The sequence below is a fragment of the Lichenostomus cassidix genome, chromosome 1, assembly GCF_008360975.1.
Source record: "Lichenostomus cassidix isolate B80296 chromosome 1, HeHo_3.0, whole genome shotgun sequence".
In the NCBI taxonomy this organism is placed as follows: domain Eukaryota; kingdom Metazoa; phylum Chordata; class Aves; order Passeriformes; family Meliphagidae; genus Lichenostomus; species Lichenostomus cassidix.
In genome coordinates this window covers 86380706-86395155 of record NC_139479.1, presented here as the reverse complement: position 1 = coordinate 86395155, position 14450 = coordinate 86380706, and the positions used below count along the sequence as shown (strand labels likewise).

The 14450-nt window shown below is 41.2% G+C and overlaps 1 protein-coding gene across 5 annotated transcripts; it reads right to left on the bottom strand.

Annotated features, from left to right (window-relative positions):
- Positions 1–311: 311 nt before the first annotated feature.
- Positions 312–14185, bottom strand: PARP11 (poly(ADP-ribose) polymerase family member 11). Of its 5 annotated transcripts, none has more exons than XM_085067634.1 (8): positions 14082–14185; positions 9626–9754; positions 9407–9527; positions 8093–8168; positions 7072–7144; positions 6854–6984; positions 2892–3043; positions 312–2477 (listed from the first exon to the last, which is right to left on the bottom strand). In XM_085067634.1, the coding sequence occupies exons 1-8, from the start codon at positions 14109–14111 to the stop codon at positions 2164–2166; spliced, it is 1026 nt and encodes a 341-aa protein (XP_084923760.1). In that variant the 5' UTR covers positions 14112–14185; the 3' UTR covers positions 312–2163. The 5 variants fall into 5 exon arrangements, with proteins under 5 accessions (XP_084923760.1, XP_084923749.1, XP_084923740.1 ...); XM_085067623.1 differs by lacking the exon at positions 14082–14185 and adding an exon at positions 13288–13412; XM_085067614.1 differs by lacking the exon at positions 14082–14185 and adding an exon at positions 13153–13397.
- Positions 14186–14450: the final 265 nt, after the last annotated feature.

The following is a 14450-nucleotide window of genomic DNA, read 5'->3' as shown; positions in this document are numbered from 1 at the left end:
GGATATTTTATAGACTTCTTCAATAAAATTCATCAGCACAAAAATAGACAGGAAAAAGCAGAACACACTCAACACTGAAAGAAGAGGTAAAACTTCAAGTGTGCAGTAAGATTAAGATTGTGCCATTCAATTCAAATTAAGCAGCAAACATGACACCACCACACAAACAACAGGAAAAGTTTCTCAGATCAGTAAAGATACTGATACAAAGACACAAAGGTACTTTGTGTCCATGAGATGGTAGGAGAGAAACTTCGTTTTTTTAAACGAAAAACGTCAGTTCAGACCTCAGAAGAAAATAAAAGACCAAATCAAAGGAACAACAGCACATGTATTTGTTAGTTTCACAAAATGTATGCTCTGTAGAATTCTGTGCAAGAATAAAAAGGAGTCAGTAATACACAAATTTCCTGTGTGATTCGCTATTATTTTATACAATGTGGGGAACAAAGTGCCTTTTGCAGAGCTAGCATAGCAGTGAATGAAACACAAACCATACCTACAAGAGTAGAACCTAGAGTTCCCAACTGGGATCAGAAATCATACCTCCTAAAATAAAGGAAAATGCCTTTTAGCCCTAAATGGTTTAGGGACAGAAGAATTGCCCTGAAATTACAAACAGAAGCAGACACACAATTTGTGCAAGATGCACTGACAGGCAATGGGATCAGCATTCAGGAGGAGGAAGAGATATTTGCGTCCTCAGTTACGATGCCAGATATGTCGTCATCTTCTGCTTCCAGTTCCACCGGTTTAGTATGACTTTGAGCAGACCTGGTCATGCCAGCAGCTGCAGTGGCTCTTAAATACAACACATTTTAAACACAGCCTTTGATACAAAAGGCCATTAACAATTCTATAACAAACCAACATAGATCATTCTACATCTGCCACAATTATACACCATTTCTACAGGGACTTGTTACTGGCCATAGCCAAAGAAAAAGCCTGGAAAGATTTCAACTTTGACTTTGTCCATTAGTGCTACTTAGGTCCTTTAACAAAGAACACTAGGGACACAGTTTCATACCAAATAATTTAACATGTCAATGCATTTCCCTTCTTCAGGCTCTTCTCGTGTTTAGCCGCTCAAGTTTGTTCTTTATCCAAATATTGTCTCTTTTGCTCTTTCTACATGTGAAAAATACTCTTTTAACTTTACAACCATACCAGTTATAAAAACCTGGTGTACACAACTGCTATTGCAAGCTTTCTATTACAGTGTTTAAAAACTAAAGGATGGCATCTTTTGCAATTTTCATTGTTAGTTTAACTGTATTATTTCCAGTTAAGTTAATTTAAACATTGTCTTCAATAACAGCAAGTACATGAGTACTGAGTGCATCTTAAACTCCGACCAGACAGGAATCACAGCAGCGCATGAATACTGTAACAAGATGGCAAAAATTCCATAGGATAAGAACTGAGAAAGGTGTATGGCACTGCTGATATCCCAACGGTGAGCCCAACAGTTACATACCAAACAACTAACAACCACAAGTTTATGGGCCTCATTTCCAGCAGTCAAATCCTAGTGCAAGGCTTGGTAATTTTCCCAGTATAGATCTAAAGCTTACAGTAAAATGTACATGAAGTTAAACCCAACAGATTTGTTGAACTTTATCTGGAGAAAACTGATGAAGGAGCTGTAGATTTATTTTTTTTTAGGTTTAGAATCCAAACTAAGAGACCCCCAAACAAAGCAACATGTACTACAGAACACAGACACACACACACGTAGCCACATCCCCTGGGGTTTTGCTGTTGTTGTTCTTACTTTATGTTTTATAGGCAATCTTTATAAAAGATTAGTTTCATCATATGCATACTATATTAGAGGCATATTTCTACCACTTTTAATATACTTTAGAAAATCAGAACATAAATCTCACCTTTGAAAACTTACCAACACTCAATGTATTTAAGGCTCACTAAGCAACTTCAGATTTGTAATAGTCTCTACATTTGAAAAATGCATTAGTAAAGTTTACAGATTTTTAAAAACAGTTCACCAGTCTCTCTTAAATATTTTAAAGCTTCCCTCCTCCATAAATATATGCCAGCTTTTCTTTCACCTCTCTTTCACGCATCATGTTTCCATGTTGTTGCCTTTACAAAAGGAACAAAAGTATCAAAAAACCACAAACAATACTCAGTTCAAACTTAACAAAATTCTATTAGGTACTCAGGGTAGATTTGGTTGGCATCAAAGATGACAAAGATCTTTGGATTCCAGGTATTATCCACACAGCTGTCATACAAGTTCACAAAGCTTCCATCTTTTGAAGGCGGCCTCATGTATTTTGAATCACCGCCGATATAGTCACCAGTTAATACACGAGCAAGAAACATGACTTTGTCTGGTCTATGCAGATGAGGTTGCAGATTCACACCATGAATCTGAAAAGTATCTCCGTGCTTCATGCTCTCTTTGCAGAAATGGCTGGAATATGATGCATCTCTCGCAAAATAGGTCCCTTTCAAATAAAAAAAAAATTAGAAATCTGATGATGTTCTTACCATTACAGTTTGACTACTAGAGCATAGCTATCAAGATGATGAAAAATTTCAGCTCTTTTATGGTCATTAGAAATCCCTTTTTTTTTCTTGTCAATTTTGAGATTATGACAATTTATGACAAGGAAGACTGTCTTGTGATCAGCACTGCTTTGCTGGGCACCCCTTCCCCATGCTCCCTGGTCCCACCAGCCAGTTGTGACAATTACATTCCTTACTGCATCCTTAATTACACTTGCCATAAAAGCAGAGCTGTATTAAATGGCTCTCGGGTGAACACAAGGCATGCACCACGAAGTACACACTATAGGGAACACTTCACAATGTTGAACTGTTCACACTACCAAACTGTAGTATGTGACACCAATACTTACCTTTTCCATACACAGCAGCATGCATCCCATTTATTCTCCAGTCAAAGTTATGAATACATATTGCTTCTACAAATTCATTACTGGTGCCATGAAACAGCATCTGCTCATTAATCGTTGGGACACCTCTTTTCTTCTTCAGCTGAGCTTTTTTCCTATGGAAAACACACAACAAATACATAAATAAGCACAGAATAAATAAATAAATAGCTGTACAAACACACTAAATTACTACTGTGAAAACACTGCTGAGGGTACAGACCTCAAACATTTTATACATTCCACTTTGCAAGTACCTAGATGACTCTAGATTTTAAACAGGTCAGAATTCTTAAGATACACATATAGAAATCACACATTTCTGAATGCTGTGGACTATTTGCTGGGATAGTCCAAAATTTGGAAAAAAGGTCTTCCTATACCAATTTTATTAACACTGTTCATTTGTCATGAGTTCCAGTGTGGTCATTTTCTGCAGATACATTTTTAAAAGAAAGGTAATTTTGCACATTTTGTTCCCTCCATCTACTGAAATGGTAGAAGGGATAACAAAGTTGGTAGATTACAAAGTACTTTTACCTAGGTAAACCAGCAAAAACTGATCTAAGGGCCAGTAATGCTGAACATCTGAAATTTCTTCCATCAGCAGCCCCCTATTGTTGATCTCTGACAATATATAAATGTAGCCTAGAGTAACTTCTCTTGAAACAGGGGAATGGAACAATTTTATAGAAAAAGTGAATAATCAATTGTCAAAAGATGTTCTGTAACAGTCCTTCACTATCTCTTTATTTCATAAAGCAAATTTAGAATTGCCAGTTTATTTCACAAAGCAAATTAAGAATTGTCATTGATATGGGAACTATTGTAAGAGCAATTGTTCCTTCTAAGTAGTAGAGTATACTGGGCACACTGGAAAGCTGCGTCTGCAGAATGCAGAAATGCCACAAGAGGACACTTTGTTAATTTGGAACAGAAATTGAGGAGTCTAACTGTTCTAAAAAGCATCATCTTAGCACTTTCCACCAGCAGCAACAAGCTACTCCAGTTCAACAAAATTAAGTTGATCCAGCACTGTGAAAATTCTCATTCAGTCAATTCACTCAATAAAAAGGGAAACTTACAGCAAAACTAAGTACCCAGAGACATGCTCTTTGTACATATGCAAGCACACAAGCTTTTTCTAAAAAAAAGTCAGCAATCTCACTGACCAGCACCTTTTTTTACTTGCTGTACTCCTCAACAACTCCAAACTGAGATGCTAGACTAAGCATCATCCTCTTAACTTTCCTACCTGGGACACCAAAACAAGTGAATTTAAAATGCTGGAATACTTATTTCTTTGTAATATACTACCAGGCAATAATTCCTTCATCAGTGTGTGTAAGCCTGTAGTACTGCGCTGTGGCTAGCACAGGCTTTTCCCATGAGAATTTTCTTGTGTTTTATAAATAAAGATAAAGTTTGGATGTTATTGGAACAGTGTCCCAGAACTTGGACAGTGCAGGCCTGGCCAATCAGGCCTGGGGGAAGGCTTCTGACTGACCAATCTGGGTGACTTTTGAAAACTCTATATATATATGATGAAATCAAAACAATAAAGGTCATTCCTTCTTGCCACTGAGAACTGGTGCTTTCATTACTCTGCTAGCTGCTCAACAGCGACACTGCCTTGTGACCCAAGAGCAGGAACCAGCATTTCACCTTATGTACCTCACACAATTGGCCTCAGGCCATCGATCCAGCCTGTCCAGATCCCTCTGCAGAGCCTTCCTGCCCTCCAGCAGATCAACACTCCCACCCAGCTTGGTGTCTCCTGCAAACTGACTGTCCAGATCACTGATAAAGACATAAACAGGTCCCAACACTGAGCCCTGGGGGACACACCTCGTGGTGACTAGCTGGATGGAACTTCATCCACCACCACTCCCTGGGCCTGGCTATCCAGACAGTTTTTTACCCAGCAAACACTGCACCTGCCCAAGCCATGAGCAGCTAGTTTCTCCAGGATAACGTTGTGGGAAACTGTTGAAGGCTTTACTGAAGTCCAGGTAAGAAGTATCTGCAGCCTTTCCCTCATCCACTTAGTGGGTCATCCTGTCATAGGAGGAGGTGAGGTTGGTCAAGCAGGACCTGCCTTTCCTAAACTTACCCTGGCTGGGCCTGATCCCCTGGTTGCCCTGCACGTGCTGTGTGATGGCACTAAGGATGAGCTGCTCCATGACCTTCCCTGGCACTGAGGTCAGCCTGACAGGTCTGTAGTTCTCTGGATCATCCTTCCAACTCTTCTTGTGGATGGGCATCACATTTGCTCACTTCCAGTCAACTGGGACCTCCCCAGTGAGCCAGGATTGCTGGTAAATGGCTGATTGAGGTTCAGTGTGCACTTCACCAGCTTCCTTGGTGGAATCCAGTGGATTCCATCTGTCCTGATAGACTTGTGTGGTGTAGCAGATTCCATTTTCCCTTGAATTTTGAGGGCTGCATTTTGCTCCCTGCTTCTGTCTACCAGCTCAGGGTCTGGGGTGCCCAGATAACTGATCTTACTGTTAATGCCCTCTTTGCCTCAGTCTTTAAGTACCTCAGCCTTTTCCTCATCCTTTGTCACTATGTTTCCCCCACATCCAATAAAGGATGGAGATTCTCCATAGCCCTCCTTTTGTTGCTGATTTATTTTTAAAAGTATTTTGTCTTTTATGGAAGTGGCCAAATTAGGCTCCAGTTGGGCTTTGGTCCTTCTAATTTTCTCCCTGCAAAACATCACATCTTTTAATCCTCCAGAGTTGCCTGCCCGTTCCTCCCAAGGTCATAAACTCTCTTTTTCCTCTGAATTCCAGCCAAAGTTCTCTGTTTGGCCAGGCTGATCTTATTCCTCGACTGCTTGTCTTTTGGCACATAGGAACAGCCTGCTCCAGAGCCTTTAGATTTCCCTCTTCAAGAGTGACCAGCTTTCCTGCACTCCTTTGTCCTACAGGACTGCCTCACAAGGGACTCTGTCAAACAGTCACCTGAACAACCCAAAGTCTGATCTCTGGAAGTCCAAGGCACCAGTTCTGCTGACCCCCTTCCTTACTTCTCCAAGAATAAAAGAAGCTTCACTAGAAGTAGAATAACTGTATTAACCATTAACATATCTAAGGAAATTCACTTCCTCATACATGTTAATAATATAGCTTTAAATTAACAATAAATGACATATCTTTAAAAAGACCGTGTAACTTTAACTCATGCAAAATTTTAATATATATATGGTTAGTTATTTCCTGACTATTTAACTTAGTCTAGATTATTTTATTAGTGCAAAACATCTTTAAACGTTCTGTACTCCTTCCTACAAGATACACAAATAGCTTTTGTCAAGTACAACTGCCTAAAACTGACAGTACAAAATAAAGTGGACACCAAACTGGGCACTTCCTACTTCTTCCAGGCCAGCACAATGTGAAGAGGGAAAAGCCAAGAACTTAGAACAAGGTTTTGCAGCACATTAAACTTTAAAGAATTTGCATGAATATGTGTTAATTAGACACTTAATTCTGTCCTATGCTTCATAAAGTTAAGAAATTCAACAAGACAGAAATATTAATTTGCTTTGTTCAGCAAAAATTACAATAATGCAAGCGTTTTAAGGAATCATTTTACAAAAAACTAATTTTTGTTCTCCTTACTTTACTATAAGGATCATAGGCATCTACTACACAGATATTCTGAACACCTTTAATACGTTATCTGTGCTACGCCTTTACCTAATGCATTTCTAAAAGTATTACATTTCTGCACCTGTAGAAGCTACAGTCTTGAAAATTAAATTTTGAATAGAGAGAAATGGAAAATAAACTTTTTAAATGTTAAAAAGTAACAAAAAATTCATTAATAATAAAAACAATTAAACATATTTCTGCTGCATGACTTAAACTTTTCTGCATTAACAATCCTAAAACTGTTGGGTTTAGAAATAATCTCACCTGCAAAAAAACTCCCACAAGTCTAGATTTTGTATTCTCTTAATTCTTTTAATTCGGTGGCTATCCATTGTTTTTCCAAAGAGACTAGAAACTTCATTATATTCATTTGTTTTCTTTTGCAATGGAATAAGCTGGAAAAAAAAAGGTTAGTAGGATTTCAATTCGATGCATTATTTCATTGTCACATGTTTTTGACCAACTTGCATACCAACTCTTACCTGGTATGGCTCCTCAGTATTTACATTCTCCCAGTGTGAAGGCATAGGGATAGCCTCATTTTCACAGATGAAACTTCAAACAAAAAAGGTAAAAACACATCACTTCAAAGACATGAGGCATTTTCTTCCTGTCAAACTCCTGCTCCAAACAACACAGTATGCAAAAAAAGCAAACTCCCATTAAGTTTATACAATGCTACTAAAAAAGAGTGGTTTAAGCACATGTACTATATACACAGAAGCTCTTAAGCCTTAAAACTGGGACTAAAAGAAAGAATCTCCTGGAAGTAAAGAATGTCATCACACAGAAATAAGAGTACTGAATGCAATTATTCAAGGGAAAAAAAAAAAGTAAATTGTCACATCATTGTACACACTATTTAGCAAGTATCTACTGAAAAAACGTTGAGACTTCAAAAAAAGTCTCCTTGAAAGTCAGTGTAAACAGATTGTTAATACATTTCTTGTGACAAATGACAAATTTCTTTTGGAATGTATAACCACACCACAATTCAGAACCAAATTTTTTCACAGAAACTATTGGGGGAAAAAAACCCACATATCCCATGTCCTCAATATCACCTGTGGTAGTAACACCGGATAGCTCAGTTTATTGTTCAGTGAGTACCAGATTTACAACAGCACAGCTTTACATCTAGTGTTTGATCAAATGGTAAGAAACTGACAATCTAAAGCAATTAGACTCATAAAAGAATTGTTACAACACAAGTTTTTTAAGTCCAAATGATTTTAGAGTAAATGACTAAAACATAGGCAAGAAATATAACTCAGGTTTTTTTTGCTGTTACAATAATATTTCTAAGAAATTTATTGTCAATAGAACAAATTGCTCCATTTTTTGGTGCTGTTTCCCTGCAGCAATTCTGATTCAACAGGTATTCAGAGCAAACAACTCCTAAAGCTTAAATACAAACAATAAAGATAAAACACTTATGTTTCATTTTACTTAAAAGAATCAGGAATAAAACAAAAAGAAGGAGTCTTCCTCCTGTTTCCTTACCTGAATGAATTGATTGCAAAGGGAGCTCGCTTTATTGGACGTTGCTTAAGGGTAGTTAGGTTGATTTGTTTCATCACTGAGCATAAAACAAAAATTAGAACGAAAGTTTTGGGAATTCATCTACAGCATATGAAACATTAAAGTCTGATTTTTTAAAAGAATGTTACTACATGCTAAGTTACTTGACAGGAATCCGTGTTTCAACAAGTAACAAATTAGCATTTTCAGTAAATGTTTCTAAATGCATTGTCATTCACATGACTTGGCAAAATGGGCAAATATTACACACACAAAACATTACTTTTTAAAATATCCATCTAACATTCAGAACCACTAAATGACAGGCAAAAGTTCCACTGACTTTAATGGGATGACAAAGAATACACTATCCTTAAGACATCACGACCTACAGACAATAACATAAAAACTGCTCTTTAACGTTTGCATTTAGTCTTTTTATTCTGGATGCAAAACATAGTTTTTTTACAAACTGACATTTCAACACAAGCCAGCATAAAATTCCTCATATTGTTAGATACCACTTTACTGCCAGTACATTGCTGTTTTACTCAGTCCCCACTTTCTGTATTTGAGATATTTGAAATTTGAGTATATTGGAATATGTATTTATTTTCTTAATTTCCTATATTTAAGCACATAGCTGTTTTGTAATTTAATCAGAAAATAAACAATCTATGAATGGAAAAACTAAAAACAAAGTTATTGGAACACATCTTTGAACAAAGAACAGATTGCTTTTATAATTAGTTACATGCATTAGATTTCAGGTTTCTGGTAATTTGCAAGAACAGCATAAGCAAGATCTTTACACTCTACAAGAAAATCTGTTTGCCTATCTCCTTGTTATTCTGAGAACAGAACTGGCTTCAACTACCGGCTCAATTATTAAATCACTTTGAAGCCAGTATTTTGCAGAAAGCTTCCTTCATGGCAATGTTTCTTATACACACTGAATGGAAGAGGTTTTCCAAGCTTACAGGCAGTTGCACATTAAAGAAAAAAGGTTCAAATTTCCCAGTTCAACAGATGTATCCCACATGCCACCTGCAGCTGGAGTGGATGTGGAGATGGAGTGCTGTTCAACAAGACAGACTACTTTATTAATAAACTACACCAAAATATCTAACAGGGCAGCTGTTTCTAAAAACTCCTATGTACCTTCCAGTAAAGAAGACATTCACAATTGCATGGTTTTGCACCAGATATGAGGACAATAACCTGCTGAATGAACAAATGCACTGGTGTATCTGACCCCTTCTATTATTTGAATTTACTGTATGGAAAGATACATACCTGAAAAGTCCAGTGTGTAGTTAAACTTTGAAGTTGTAAAAGAGAGAGAACCATGGGGGTTTGTCCGGAAACTCCTTTCAATATCTTCACTGCTAATCGAGCAGTGACTGTTTGAGTCAGTCTTCAAAAGAAAAGAAAAAGCACATTTAGACAAATTCAGCAATAGGTAATTTGGTATATGGAATGTATCAGAGCCAACAGAACTTCATGGGTATTTACCTGAAACATATGCCATTTACCACACTCAGCCAAATAAAACCAGCCCCACTGGGTATCAGAGGTATCCATCTCTTCAACTGGGCTTTCCATCTTTGGAAACACATCTTCTGATGGTCCTTGAAGCATTTCCTGGAATATTCACACACATACGCAAAAGAAAAAAAATTTTGAGAAATTTATAAAAAAAGGCAAAATAAAGTGCATTTGCAATAACTAACAAAAAAATCCTGTCAGGCTGAGGACAGATTTATTTCTTCCTTTCCAGAGAAAAATTCTCAATTTGCTATTTATCCAGTATTATCCTTTAAGTTAGTTAAACATTTTAAAAATTCTCTTAATTGTCTGTAAAGTGTGCCAGTAAAGGCAAGAGCTCCAGGCTATATCAGATCAAAGAGAGGTGCTAAATTTCATATTGATGGTTGTAGGATCAAGGCCACTCAGAAACAGAGCCACAACAGGCTCTTCATTCATACTTCTCAGGAATGAGGTGCTGGGGTTACATCCAACAGCTTGATGGAAACATCTACTAGGTACTCACCAGCAGTGAACAAATCAGACTGGATATCAAAAGTTGTAAGGAAAAAAAAAAAAACTAAGACAAATAATACAATTATTTAACTGTGCAAGCCCACAGTACATTATTCCTCCACACTGCACGAAGAACAGTTTTCCCCCTAATGCACCCACTTAAAAATGAGACAGTAAAATTCCTGGCACTCTGTACTTGTATTTACAGAGAAGGTTCACACCAAAAGCCAGAGTGGCTCCCACACAAGCAATGACTATCAAAGTTGGGGTTCTGCAGAATGGAAGAAAAAGAACTGAGGAAGGGATATAGCAGAGGTCTACAAAATCATGACAAAACCAAGTAGGGAATAAAGAATCACATTTTCTTCTGACATACAGAGGAGACACCTATCGAAGTCTGCACATATCAAGTTCAAAGTAAGTGAAAGAAAAGCTTCATGAACCAGATGGCAACCTATGGAATTTCTTTTCGTGGTATGGTGTGGATGCTGCAAATTCAAGAAAGTTCAAGATGCAGTTAGACAAGTTTAAGCCTACTAAGAGCTATGCCAAAATACCTTTAAAAGAGCAGTCCCTGCCAGATTTCAACTCATTCTTTATTCATCAATAAAATTATGAAAACTCTAAGAGTGCTCACCTCTACTTGCATCTATTTCCTAACACGTCAACTTTCTGCAACAAACTCCCCAAGCAAAAATTCTAAGTAAGTTTCAGGGAATCTTTCAGAGAAAGCAGCTTGCCCCACTCCTGGAATACGTCAGCAATTCATCCACTCTAACTGCTTAACCAAAACACTTTGGCACTTTTCCCAACTGTGTCCTCAAGTCCACTTTTTCTTCCAAGAAGTGAAACAACACCCTCCAGCACAACTCAAACAATGTGCAGTTAGTATCCTGGATGCTTCAGTTGTTTCCTGGTCACTTCAACCCAGAAAAAATAGAGACCCGAGGAAGACAAATACTGGAGAGGAAAAGTAGGCATCCCCCTTCTGGCCAGTGCTACTGGGGCAGCAGTTCAGAGCAGGAGAAACTTCTAGCACTATCCTTCACCCCCCATTTTCCCCAAGCTAGCCTGCTGTAGTTGCTCTGAAAAAAAAAAATCTGAGAGACCTCTTTGTGATAATAGCTAGAGACTGTATTCCAATCATCAAGAGCTCCAAAGAGTTACAAAAATCTAGATGCTTAGAGATCATGGGAATCATAAGTGGACCTCCAAAACATCACTAAATTGCAGAATCTGAGGGCAAAACCTCCTTCGAAAATGGAAGCCTATCCAAGCCCATACATGGATTGCTGCCTCAAGTTCAAGCAGCACTACACAACAGGTGAAGCAGCTACACAGAAAAAATATTTTGAAAGAGATAAGAAAACCATTCTCTACTTCAGAAGGCATCTGTCGACATCTCTTCTATTACCACAGCAATACAGCTACAGAGTCTACATTCACATGGTGTTAAAAGCACAACTGGCCAATATTTTTTGATTAAAATCTTTCACCTTCAGCTTGATTCTTCCTCTCCACTAAGTATATGGCTATGTTCTCTCCTACTGAGAGAAGGCAAAGGCAAGTCTGAACTTCCTTAAAGCTGAAGAAAGCAATTCAGGCTTTTCTTGGTAATGTTTTGTTACCTCATGTTCCCATTAAAATGGTCAGACCTCAGCTCCCTCCCAGTTAGTTCAGGGCCTTGACTCTGCTCAGTCAAATCAATAATGCCTTTTGAACAAGAGGACATGCCTTTACAAGCAGGGAAGGCATGATTATCTGTGTCTGTTAACACACAGAGTCCTCCAGGGGCAACTCAGCCTCCAGAATAAACCATTCACTAACAAGATTGTAAGATTTTTGAAAGCCATGGTAATAACTTTCTATCCACATATATTACGCTAGTCACAAAGTCTAGGGTAAGCAGGTAGAGTCCAGGATACTTTATAAGTATGGAGGAAAGACCTGAAGGCATGAACATGTAAGGCCATAAAAACAAGAGAGCTGTTCTCAAAGATAACACAAATAGAAAATGTTTGAAGGAATTACTGATAAATTCAAAATCAAATGCACATTGTTTATAAACATCAGGTAGCATTTTGAGAAGGCCTCTCAACTCCCATTATTAGCACTCTTTCTACTGGCCCAGAAGTTACCAGAACAGCTCGAAGTAAACAAATCACTGAGGAAAAACATCCTCCTAAACAGGAAGAGCACTTGTGCACTATGACTGAATGGCTTTACTACTACTGGCAACACACCTCCTCTTTCTTCCAGAAGTACTTTATGTTAGACTGATACACATGTTTTACAGTGTGTAGAGTCACACAATGCTTAGGGTAAGAAGGGAAATTTAAGACCATCTAGTTTCAATGCCCCTGCCATGGGCTGGGACACCTTCCACTAAACCAGGTTGATCCAAGCGCCATCCAACCTGGCCTTGAACACTTCCAAGGATGGGGCAGCCACAGCTTCTCTGGGCAACCTGTGCCAGGGTCTCACCACCCGCACGATGAAAAACACAACAGCATCCCAACAGGCTACTCTCTGTGGATTCCTGCGCTGTCTGCTTCCCTAGGCACATCGTGCTTTATTGCCAAAGGCTCTTCCACCTACAAACATCGACTTGGTACAGTATCCTGCTGGGAACACAGGCAGGGCTGAGGGAATCTCTGGCTCTTCCTTAGAGAAGACGACAGCTGATTAGGAGACTTGCCTGAGGTGAGCCCGCAGGCCTTGGCAGGGGAGGCGAGGAGGAGGAAGCAGCATGAACACCAGTACGGGCCACCCGCTGAAATGACAATGCCCTTCCCACCTGCGCCCCCACGCACCCGCTCCGTTCTGTCGGGGGCCACCGCAGCAATCACACCCGTAACCGAACCCTCCATAACTGAACCATTGGCGCTCAAGGGCACAGCCCGGCGACCGAGCCGGGCACACAACCACTACCCCTTCATCGGGACCGCAGGCCGCTCCCACACACACGGCGGCCGCCGCCTCCCACCCCCGTGCCCAACCTGGCAGCGCGCTCGGCGGCGGGGCGGGGCGGGGCGGGCAGCGGCCTGCGGGGCTCGGGCGCGGCGCGGGGGCTCGGGACGGGAGCGGCGGCCGTTCCGTTCCGTGCCGTTCCGCTCCGTTCCGCCCGCACTCACCGCATGGGCCGCGCGCCCCGGGCGCGCTCCCCACAGGCCGCCCGCGGGGCGCGGGCCGCGCGCGGGGCCCGCTCCGCTCCCGGCGCTTCCGTTACCGGCGGCGCGAAGGGCGGGGCCAGCGCCGCGGTGGGCGCGCCCCATTGGCCCGGCGGGGGCGGGCATGCAAATAGCGCGGGGGCGGGGCGCTGCCGTGAGGCGGGGCGGGGCGGGGCGGGGCGGGCGGGGAGACGGCCCGGGGCCGGGCTGGGGACGGGAACGGGAGCTGGGCTGGTACCGGCCCTGGTACCGCAGGGTCAGCGCCGACACCAGTACCAGGCCGGGCCCCATCCCAGCACCAGCCCCGGTGCCAAAAACAGTCCCAACACCTGCTCCGGTACCCATACCAGCACCAGGCCCAGCTCCGGTGTCAACAGCAGTGGCTGTGCCGGTACCAGGTGCAGCGTCAGTTCCACTGCCTGTTCAGTGCCAGTACGAGCACCAGTTGCGATCCCAGCACCAGTCCCCGTTCCAGCACCAGCCCAAGTAGCTGCACCAAGGCCAGCACCAATAGCAGGCCCAGTGCCAATATCAGTGCCAGTTCAGTGCCGGTTCCAGTCCCACTACCTGTACCAGGCCCAGGCCCAGTTCCAAAACCAGTCCAGTACCAGTACTAATACCAGGCCCAGTTCCAAAACCAGTCCCAGTCCAGGCACTAGTACCAGTACTAGTACCAATAGCAATCCCAGTTCCAGTCCCAGTTCCAGTAACACTACTAGTAGCAGCAGCAATCCCAATCCCGGTTCTGGTACCAATACCTGTTCAGGTAGCTGTCTCTGTACCTGCATGACCACCAGGCCCAGTTCCAGTCTCAGTCCCAGTGCAAGCCACAGTTCCAGTACCAGTAACAGTAACAGTCCAAGTTCCAGTACCAGTACTGGTACTTTGTGGTACCAGAGCCATGATAGTCCCACCACTGCTCTGTACCCCACCACCTGGTCCTTTAGTTCTTTTGATTTTTGGCCTGGATAGCCTCTGCTTTACCAAGGAATAATTGTGATGATTATTTGTAATTTGGTAATACAAACAGCCCATCATCTTCCTGTGAAACACACATACGCTGGAGCCTGTGCCTGCATTCATTTCTTCATGCACAGCATTTTAAAGGACTGATGCCACGCTGGTGC